General features: G+C 37.8%; 1 protein-coding gene across 1 annotated transcript; it reads right to left on the reverse strand.

Moving 5' to 3' along the window:
* Window positions 1-6650: 6650 nt before the first annotated feature.
* LOC149019097 (subtilisin-like protease SBT4.3) lies at window positions 6651-11002 on the reverse strand. The gene is made up of 10 exons (XM_089153165.1): window positions 10842-11002; window positions 10051-10148; window positions 9850-9941; window positions 9513-9750; window positions 8877-9387; window positions 8631-8728; window positions 8326-8547; window positions 7651-7768; window positions 7340-7553; window positions 6651-7247 (listed from the first exon to the last, which is right to left on the reverse strand). Exons 1-10 carry the CDS (start codon window positions 10953-10955, stop codon window positions 6721-6723), a joined length of 2232 nt encoding a protein of 743 aa, XP_089009291.1. The 5' UTR covers window positions 10956-11002; the 3' UTR covers window positions 6651-6720.
* Between the last annotated feature and the right edge of the window lie 466 nt (window positions 11003-11468).

Genomic DNA, 11468 nt, shown 5'->3' on the forward strand with positions numbered 1-11468 from the left:
GTAATAAAGATTGTCAATCTACTGTACCAAGCCCGGGGTGCCTTCTTGAGACCATACAAGGATTTCTTTAGATGAAAAAAACAGGTAAAAAATGTTGGATGATCCAACACTAGCAGGTTGCCCCATAAAAGTCAATTCTTCCAAAACCCCATGTAAAAAAGCACTAGAGATATCTAATTGCCTAAGAGGCCATCTATTTGTGATGGCAAGAGAAAGAATAATTCGTATTGTTGTATGCTTGACTACTGGACTATAAGTCTCACAAAAGTCATAACCAGGGTGTTGATGAAAACCCTTAGCCACAAGCCGGGCCCCCTTGTACCTCTAAATGGACCCATCAGGCTTCTATTTGATTCTAAAGACCCATTTGTACTCTATAGTATTAGGAGTCTTATTGGTAGGTACCAATACCCAAGTACCATTTTAAATTAAGGCATTGAACTCCACATGCATTGCATGTCTCCAATGAGAATATTTTGCTACATGGGCGTAACTTGGAGGCACTAGCTCTACTTCACAAAGATGCCAACAAATTAAGTCTTGCCTTGGGTTTTAAAGAACTTGTTCTAGGCTGAGTTACCATTGAATGAACTGATGTACTAGCAGCGGGCTGAGAACTAGAAGAATTAATTACCATTGAACTACGTACAACATCACCATAAACTATAGGAGGCCCATGGTTCAGAGGTGGATTTTACTGTACCAGAATCCAACACTTGCAGCCCATCATAAACCATAGTTTCAGTTAGAACTGAGGAACCATTCGCTGGAAAGCCACTAAGCCCATTAGCAGTAGAAAAGGCCTAAAGGCCCAATAATGGGGATGGGGGCATTCCACTAGTATTATGTACATTACAACATTGATTACAAGCATGGGCTTACAACATTACGTATATTAAGAAGACTTGGCCCACTTGAAGAATTTAACAAACTTGGTCCATTAATAGATTCAAACAAACTTAGACCCATTCAAAGAAGAAAGAAGAATGTAAAAAAACAAGAAGTTAAATTTGGCCAAAAAAAGAAGAAGAAAGAAGTGGTAACCACAACTCAACAAGAAATTGTGACTCTGTATTCTTCAATGTGGAATAAGGAAAGTGATCATTATCACAGACAACATGCTTGGATTTGTAAGACTTCCCAGATTTTGGATCATAGCACAAGTACACTTTATAACCAGTAGGATAAGTCAAAAATATGCATAGAGTAGATCTCGGATGTAGTTTGGATTCAGCATACGGTCGCAGCCACGGGTAGCAAAGACATCTAAAAACCCTAAACAAATCATGCTCAGGTCTGCTACCCAACAATACTTTTAAAGGAGATCTGTTAGACAAACTTGTAAAGGCAATGTATTTCATCATATAAACAACAGTTAAAATTGTAGCAGTCCAAAAAATTTGGGGCAAATTAGCTTAAAACAAGAGAGCCAAATCCAACTTTAGCACATGCCTATGCTTCCTCTCAGCAACCCCATTCTGAGGAGGGGTGTAGGGACAAGAAATTCAATAAGATATACCTTTCTCAGCTAGATATGAAAACAACATCTGAAACTCAGTTCCAACATCTGTCTGGAAAGTACATAGTTTGCCTTTAAAATGATTTTCAACAAGAGTTCTAAACAGAAAGAAAACAACAAGTAAATCATATTTATTCTTCATTGGGTACAACCGGGCATACTTGGAGAACTCATCAACAAAAACTGTTAAGAAATCTATACCTAATGCAGCGGAATAACAGTAGAAATGAAAGACAAAAGCAGAATACAAAGATTTACTTGGTTCGGGCACTAGGACCTACATCCAAGGATGAGTTAGTCAACTCATCAAGTCATGCACTATCGAATAACAGATATAAGGTTATAACCCTAATGCTTCACAAGATATGAACTCTACACATGGACCAAGAAAGAAAGTACATGATAGAACAACTACACCTGTAACCAAGAACCGAATCAGCTCCTCTCTTTATGCGCAGACCAAGAACACCAACAGCAGCAACAGTGTCTTCAACGCAACACAAGCATAAGCTTGTAAACCTTCATGAGAGAACAATCCAAGAAGAAGAAGCAAACAGCTAGGGCAGAACTAGAATCAGTGCAACAGAGCACACCCACGCTCAAGAGAGAAAACACGAATGAGAGAAAATGAGAGAGTGTAAATCGTAACCCTAAACCCCAAACATAAATAATATATACTTTTGTTCCATTGGCCTAAAATGAAGGTGTTGTCATTGTTGGCAACTTAAGTGGGTTTTGATATGGTACAGCAACACACAAAAAGGTTCCGAGAGAAAGAATCCAATTCAAATAAAGAAAACTCAAGAATCCAGTTTTTGAGGGTCTCTGTCCAGTTTTGATCAACCTCTTCATCGGATGATCATCCAGTGTCCGATTGAGCCGATTTTTGGAGGAGAGCTTCACGACTTCTTGATCTTCAAATCCAACGGTGGGATTGTTCATTGGAGATCTCTAAGTTAGTCCGATTGGTACGTCAAAACACTCCTTGTTTAAGTCAGATAGGAACTCTGAGTTTTATTCAAACTCTGAGTCCAGTTTTGATCAACCTCTTCATCGGATGGTCATCCAATGTCCGATTGAGCCGATTTTTGGAGAAGAGCTTCACGACTTCTTGATCTTCAAATCCAACGGTGGGATTGTTCATTGGAGATCTCGAAGTTAGTCCGATTTGTACGTTAAAACACTCATTGTTTAAGTCAGATAGGAACTCTGAGTTTGATTCAAACTCTGAGTTAAATTAATCTATAAAAGGAGAGCAAACTCCAGCAGAAGAGGTGGACGTTTTGAGGAGCTTGGGAATAGCGTGGAGGTCGAACCAGAAGACGTTGGTTGGCTATGGAGATCTGAAGCTTGGGAATAAGAAGTCTTTTGTTTTGCTGAACAAGAAAGAAAGTGAAAGAGAAGAAAAAAGAAGCAGCAGAAGAAAAGAAGGGAACATGGTTGTATGGCTTTTTTAAAGAGAGAAAACTGAAAAAGATTGAAAAAAAAAAAAAAAAAAAAAAAAAAAAAAAAGGAGTTGGAGAAAAAGAGAAACAAGTATTGTTACTAAGCATCTTACACAAGTTGAGGTAACCGTATTCACAAGTGATTGTCTATTATTTTCTAGGTTATGTTTAGTGATGAAGAATCTAGCTCATGAATGTAATTTGGGGAACTTGAATTATTGGTTTACATTGTGACCTAGCAAGTTGGACCTTGTCTAGGGGGTTGGGGTTGGGGTTGGTGCCCTTGTCTGAATTGCATTTTAGACTATAACAGGGATTGGTGTTCCTGGACTGTTGTAGCAGTCAAAATATCTAAGAGTGTATTGAGTAATATACGAAACCCTAGGTAGGGTATTATTCCGTGGATGTAGGCAATTTGGCCGAACCACGTAAACTCTGGTGCATTGCATTTTTGTTTATTTTTCTTTGTTGCACATATTGGAGTGCCTTGATTGCAGAGTGGTGGTACACTGTCTAGTAGACCCAGCCACATTGTGGTGAATTTTTGAAGACACTGATTCACCCCCTCTCAATGTCAATCTGGGAATAACATATACAAAGCATTGAAAGGATTTAAATGACCCTTCTAACAAAACAATAAGACATCCCTGTCCTAAAAGAATAGAAAAGAAAAATATGCCCCTATACATATTTACAACAAAATATCGAAAGCACTCATATGAAACAATCGGGTTGGTCCCCACAAATCACTCTGAATGATATTTAAAGGAAATCTACTAACGCTATTGGATGACCAAAAGGGTAGTCTATGACTTTTTGAACACATACAAGCATTACATGTAGAGAGAGAACTAATACCAGTCAGGCCAAGTTGTCTCAAAATACCCTAAGTCCTAGTAGAAGCTGGATGGCTTAGCCTTCTATGCCAACAAACAGTAGAAGCCACCAATGTAGTATCCTAGTAGGTAGAAAACCCACATGATTATAATGCTAAACAGAATAGTCTTGAGGAAGAATAGAGCTTGAACCACCAGTCCTACATGCTTTAAGTCTCAAACCATACAGCCCATAAAAAGTTAGACCTCGACTCAGCTCCTTGTGAGTCTGCCAATCCTCAATGAAGAACATATTCAAATGAAAAACCAAGTAAGCATTATTTTTTTTTATAGAACTTTGAAATAGACAAAAGATTGCACCTAATATGTGGTACAAACAAAACTTCATTCAACTGAAACAAACAACTAGTAAAAGTCTTAACGGTCATATGACAAATATATGAATTAGCTAAGGCTTTCCCATTGCCTACAACAATATTATGAGAGCCTGTGTAAAGTTCTTGAATTGCTAAATGAGCAAGGTCTGCAGAAGATTTCTCTCAGAATTGAAGCAACCAACCAACTAAAGATCAATTGATCTTGCCTTTCCCAAAGAACAATAGGAGAAGGACGGGAAACAGAGGATCCAATCACAAAATTTGGATCTTGAATTTTAGAAGAAACATCGGGTTTTGGATTAGAACCATCAAGAAATCCCGTAAAATGGTAACACTTTAACAATAGAATGAATTGAGCCTTTCGAAGAAGGAAATTAGAGGAAGTAAGCTTGATAGGGAGTGCAGCGGCGGCATTAATCATGACTAGAGAGGGAATTGTAGTTGGTGATGGATATGAAGACGATGGTGCAGCAGCCATCCAAAGAATGGAATTTCTTTTTTAGGGAAAATGTTCAATTCTAGCCTAATACCATGATGAGTGTAATGTGAGAGTAGCATTATGTGAGGTAAGTATTCAAGTATATATAGCCATAGAGGCTAATTACAAGACGTAATTAGAGTACAAGATGTAACTGGAGTAGATGTCAAAGACTTAGTGTTGCTTAGCTTAGATGGTTTTAGAGACTCCTCAATGATGGGAAAGGCGAACAAGCTTCCTTGATTTAAGGAACCTTATCTAGTGACATAGCACCCAACTTTTTCCACCACACTCCCTTTTAGAGTCTCACTAAATTAGCGAAATTTCATGGGAAAGTAGGGATATGATAAATGTGGCATTAGTAACTTTTCCACGAAAACATTTCCTTTTCTACTCCCCCACCCCACTACATGTAGATCCCACATTTTTGTTTTTCCCACTCCATTTTACAAGCTCTACTTGGGTACTGCACAATAAATAAGTAGCATCTTTCGTCTCAACCATAAGTTTTGATCTCGACCATAAGTTGCACGGTGTGAAGTAATCTCGCCTTTTTACCTAGCAAAGAAACGATGCCCAAGGAAGTCGTATTAGATGAATTTGAGTTAGTGATAACATGCCTTAATTTGAGTTAGTGATAACATGCCCAAGGATATTCATAGTGGATGAATTTGAGTGGATGATAACGTAGGATAAACACATCTGGGTAGCATATTGTAGACCCCTTCGAATCTCCATAGAAGTTACTTTCCTTCTAGGTGCCTGCAACATCAAAGATATACTTACCTTGCATCAAAGATGCATTTACCTTGCTCGTCCCTTCCAATGGTTCCATAACCACCTAATTCATCTCGGATGGACCCATCACAGTGCACAGATGTCTAACAATAGGAGGTTTCTTTCATGAGATCCCGAAGACCTTTTTGAATGAGAAATTAACTTTAATCTTCCAATGGTGGAACAAAGTCCGATTAATGGCACCATCTACCACTGTCTTCTCCGGCTAGCAAAACCTACCTCTCATGTTGCTCAAAATTTGCTACCAAGATCATATGAAGATTGGAGAGGCTTCCCCCCCCCCCCCCAAAAAAAAAAAAAAAAAAAAAAAAAAAAAAAAAAACAAAAACAAAAATCTTGAACTTCTTTCTTTCCAGACCCGGTATATAAGAGCGTTAAGGCTTAACTTTCTCACTTTCTATAAAGGACTATTGCCACTAAATTTCGATGTAACCCATTTGCACTCCTCTTTGCCACAAGTTTCCTTGGTTGATGTCGAAGCCCATTTGCACAAAGGAGCTCTTTTCAAACTGCCATTGTAAAGGAGCATTGAAAGAAGATATGGTCGTGATTTTCTTCAAATGAGCCACACAAGACACAAGATGTATCATTGACACCCCAACCCCATGCAACGACACTGCTTTTCGTGAAGAGGTGACCTAAAAAGGCAAGACAACTTATAAAGGTAAATATGAGTTGGGTGGAAGAGAACCAAACCAAAGTTGACCAAGAAACCTTCATCCCACGCTGGTAAGCTGTTTCATAGGCGCTACCAAGAGACTGGATGGTCTGAAGTTAATGAACAAACTGGAGTGTTTGCTTGCAGCCTAGGGTACGTTCTGGAAGCCTCTAGCAATATCCAAATTGTACCCCCTGGTTTTCCACGAGCCGCCATCCCCTTTCAAAAGGGCCACTTGGTCCCTTCTATTTATTCCAATGCTACACAACTAGGATGTGTTTTGGGTGGCAATTGGACCATTTCTCAATCAAGGATCAAACCATAATAGAGTACTGCAAAATCAGATGAGGGACACATTCATCTTCAAGTACAACACATTCAAAGCCTCTCATCTCATAGCTAGTCCAGTAATGTGTCACACTACAACAAAATAGCTTGGGTGTATCTTTTTGTCAATTGATAACCCTATAACAATGTTTGTATTACAATAGAACTCCATTTGGAAAAGCAATGGGTCTTGTTTTGAACTAATATGCAAATTATTCATCAAATCAGGAGAAATTTATTGGATATAGAGTTCTAGGACAAGATAGAACTGATACATGAGTCTCATGGTGACCAAACAACAATGGGACTTCTTACAGTATGCAATCCGTCAGACCATGAAATCCATGTAGAAACAACTGAATCATTGGGTATTGCTTCTCCACTAACATTGACACTGAACTGTTGCTTTTCATTCAGAGACTTAAAAGATAGAACATTAGGGTTAACGGTGACACTTAGGCGTGGTTGAACACCAATCTTCAACTCATATGTGGAATTGGATCTGCCAACATTTGTAACTGTCCTTGGAAAGTGTAGTGTGAAGGATGAATTGGCTTCCACTTTAGAACCAATGGTAGGGTAGTTTAGAAGAGAGTTCAATTCTTTAATAACCTTCGGACAAGTGACATTTTCTCCAGTGATGATTTTAATATGTTTTGAACTTAACCCCATGCTGCACAGCTCTTGTATGTAGTCACTCATCTGCAGATCATACACAAGACCAGGATTTATAGCCTTCAATGGATCAATTTGACCAGCACCATAAGCCAATTCAGCCTCTTGATTGTAGGAAGCATTCATGGGAGAAGCTACAAGAATTAAAGCAAGAATAAGTGTCAAAAGTATAAAATTTACATTGTTGTGTTTTTTGCTTTATTACCAATGGAAAAGAAAAAATCACCTGTTGTCATTAGAGCAGATTTAATTGCTGCAGGGGACCATGATGGATGGAATGTTTTGACATAGGCTGCAGCACCAGTTGCATGTGGGCAAGACATGGATGTTCCAGATATTATATTGTACATTACAGAGCGTCTATCACCATAAAAATCCGAGACTAAGCCTTTCGGAGACCACGCTGCTAAAATGTTTACTCCTGGAGCACTTATATCCGGCTGTGATATTAAAAAGTTAACACATCAGTTTGAAAGAAAATAAAGTTGATCAAACCCTACCATTATTCACACTTGTGAATTCTAAAGTTGGAAGTACCTTTAGAATATTTGGTGCATAAGGGTTAGATCCTCCCCCTCTTGATGAAAATGAAACTACATACGGAGCTTTAGGGTCATGGATAGTTTGACTTTTGTAAATCTTGGCCACTGGTTTCCTACATGAAAGGTAAAGATGACCGGTATTAGCATAAGATCTAACACAAATTGACTATGATTTCTATTGATACGAAATCCTGCTCATCCTTCCCTGTTACGTTCCTGCAAAACACATGCTCGACCTTGGGGGTCGAGGTACCTCTCCGACGAGCAAGTCAGTACCAAAGATATATGATCTCTACTATTCAATAGAGAATTCAAGTAATTGATCACATAGGATATGAATACTTACTACATAAAGCCTGCTTGAAATGCTTATATAGCTTTAGATATCAGAGTTAGACTCCGAATATAACTCTAAGAAGAGTTGTGTTAGGAAAGTAACTCTAGGAAGAGTTATTTACTTGACTTATCCTTCTAGGTACTTGACAGGTGATAGAAGTTTACCTAGATCGGGCTCTCTAAACACGATGGTCGGACCGGCCACTATCACTATGGTCGAGATAATTGTATTGAAACTGCTGGTCGGACCGATCAGGGTAGAATGACTATTTTAGTCATTAACAATTTCTAATAAAAATTAAAAGATAGAACATGATCCTTCCATTCATTTCACCTTGTACTCTTCAAATACTTCTTAAACTTTTTGGCTTGAGAAATTGTAAGAGCTGTTGCTGGTAGAGGAAAAGAAATGGTTGTATCTTCGCCTGGAAAATCATCTAGAACCACCATTCCTGAAGCATTAGCAACGAAGGGTCCGCCACCATTGGACAACGTATCACAGTAGACAATCTTCCCCTTCACCAAATGTCTGTCCAAACTTCCAGCAAGACATGCCCTAAATTGTGGAGAGTGGGAATCGTGTTTAGATTTCAATAGAGAGACAAGAAAGAAACTAGACATCTTAGGAACGTCATTTACCTCACTTCTTCAATTGGGGTAGAGTTCAATGCTGCTTTAACTGCAGATATGATGGGATAATAATTTGTTTGCGTCGTAAAAGTATTTATAGCATGCCCCTGATTAATCACAACAAAAATTACATAAGAATATTTTCATGCAGTAAACAATGAAGAAGACTTGATGTTTCCATGCAGTAAACAATGTCTGTGGAAAAGGTAGATTTCTGTATGTATATAAGAAAATGCAACTCGAACAAGCTCTCACCATTAAGTTCATGTTATTGCCAGTGGTTACATTGCTTATGATCCTACGGTCTGTGGTGCTTGCTGCTACAGAGATCATCCATGGGGCAAAATTTGTAACAGTTGATTTTGATGGTCCAAAATTTCCTGCTGAAGCAGAGGTAAGGATCCCTTTCTTCATTGCATGAAATGATCCGATTGCAATAACATCTTTGAAGAAAGGCGTATAAAATGAACCCACAATGGAAACTGATAAGATATCAACACCATCTGCAATTGCATCATCAAATGCAGCCAAGATACCATGTTCAGTGCACCCAGTCCAACACACTTTGTACACTGCAATCCTTGCAGAGGGAACAGCTCCTCTTACTGTCCCTTTAGCAATATCATATAAGCTTGTTTTCTTCACTTCATTTCCAGCTGCTGTAGAAGCAGTATGACTTCCGTGCCCATCAAAATCTCGGGGAGATTGTTCGTCCATGCGATGATACACTGCTTTGGCGCTGTAGAACCGCGCTCCAACAATCTTGCTGTAGGTTCCATCAAACAAAGGCCAAACGAATGATCAGTAGGAGAAATACTAATGAAATTCTATAAAAACAAAGTGATGTGATCAACAGATTTAAAACCCAAGGAGTTCTAGTAAAAATCTTACTTGTTACAGGTGATGTTTTGGCAAATGCCCTTCCATTTGGTTGGGGGAGGTCCAATTCCATTATCACTGAAGCTCTTAGATTCAGGCCAGATTCCAGTATCAAGCATTCCAATAATGATATCACTTTCAACGTCAGGCATTCTCTTTACAGTAGTTGGGAAACCCAAGAAATCCCATGATCTTGTTGTGTGAAGTTGAAGGGTTTTACTTTTAAATACAGAGACTACACTTTCCATCCCTGCAAAATTTGTTAGCATATTATCTAAATAAGATGAAAACATAAGCAGAATCTGAAAAATCAGAAACCAAAACATGATTTGTGTTTGATAACTAATACCCTTGAGCTTCTTTTGCTCTTCCTCAGTAAGCTCAGCTGCAAATCCGTTAAAACTTTTACCATAGCTGTAAACCAACGATTCTCTTGCTGAGCTGCATCATTAAACACACATAGACACACAAAAAATGTTGTTTTGAGGGAAAATCTCATCTTTGTGTTAAAACAATAAAAGAAAATGGGAAAGCCCAATATCATGTGTACCTTGCGTCAAGGACTTGTTCTAGCATCTGCAGATGAACAGACTCAGTGTTGAACACATTGACATCCTTCAATGTTTCACCCATGTACACGATATAAACCTATACAAAAATTACAGATACTTTGATATTTCAATCGTCCCATTCATATATAATCCCGTTTTGATCAGACATAATAATATTAATAATAATAAAGTATATTAATATTATTTTTGTAATACTAAAATACTCATTTTAATCTTGGTGTGGTACTAGTAATTAAACTATTCATTCAATAAATTAAAAAATAGACCTTTTTTTTTGGTATCCATTTATATTCATCTTTGAAACGTAAAATCTATAATACTATTCAAAGCACATACAAATTTGAACTATTTACATCCTTAAGAAAACTCATGTAAGGGATATTGAACTAACCAAAATATGAAACTGAAAATTATTGTCCTCGAACAATGTTGTGCACAATTTGGAATAAAGCGTTTACTCTTTTCACCCTTAATAAAGTAAGATTTTCCCTAGATGTGCCTACATCCACCCTCTGTCTCTCTTCCCTTGCCCTCTGGCGGAATGTGAAAATAAAAGCCAAGTCATCTCCAATGGTTGCAAATCCTTTGTAGTACACTAGTGTGAGGCCCTACAACACCAGCACATAGCCAAATTGGATGTGATTGTGTGTTGGTTCTGGCTGGACTGTTTGAACAACCTAATGCACAACAAAGGAGCTTGATCCATGATGGTAGCCTAACTACCAAATTGAAATATTAGAGCTGAAGCAAGGTCATTATGAATGTTTACCTCCTTCTTCGTAGTTGCAGCAGCGAAAAAATCACTGAGAATACATGAGAAGACAAACAAAAACATGATTAGAGATGAACAAATCGTGTTTGCCATTGAAAGGGAAGACTCCATTCACTCTCCTTCGTAATCTCTTGTCTTCTTATTTTTTTTCCCTGATAGAAATTCTCTCTTAACTTTTGATGTATATATAGAGAAAAGGAAGACTATACCTGCTTGTGAAGTGTTCCCTGTTATCTTTGCAAAGTAATAGTCACCACAAATGTCCATGTACAAAAAAATATAGTTAACAATTAATTTATGATAACAAATGTTAAGCAATTTGTGACATATATGCATGCTCTAAATGCCAATATGTGAAAATGAAATACTAAGTTTTATCAAAAAAAAAAAAAAAAAAAACAAAGTAAAATAGTAAAACTTGGTTGGATAAAGAAGCATTCACACTCATCTTTGTAGGCTAAAATTCACATTTTGCAGTTCACAACACATCGACTACATTACCATATTTGAACCCCATGTGTCGTAAACCACCAGGTCTGGATCATAGACTGCATAGATGATGATTGTGTGGCTTTGAATAAGGATATATGCTTAAATATAGGTAATTGGTTCACCCATTTTTTT

Source organism: Hakea prostrata, chromosome 4, assembly GCF_041222555.1.
Source record: "Hakea prostrata isolate BN-2017 chromosome 4, UWA_Hpros_2, whole genome shotgun sequence".
NCBI classification, from domain to species: Eukaryota; Viridiplantae; Streptophyta; class Magnoliopsida; order Proteales; family Proteaceae; genus Hakea; species Hakea prostrata.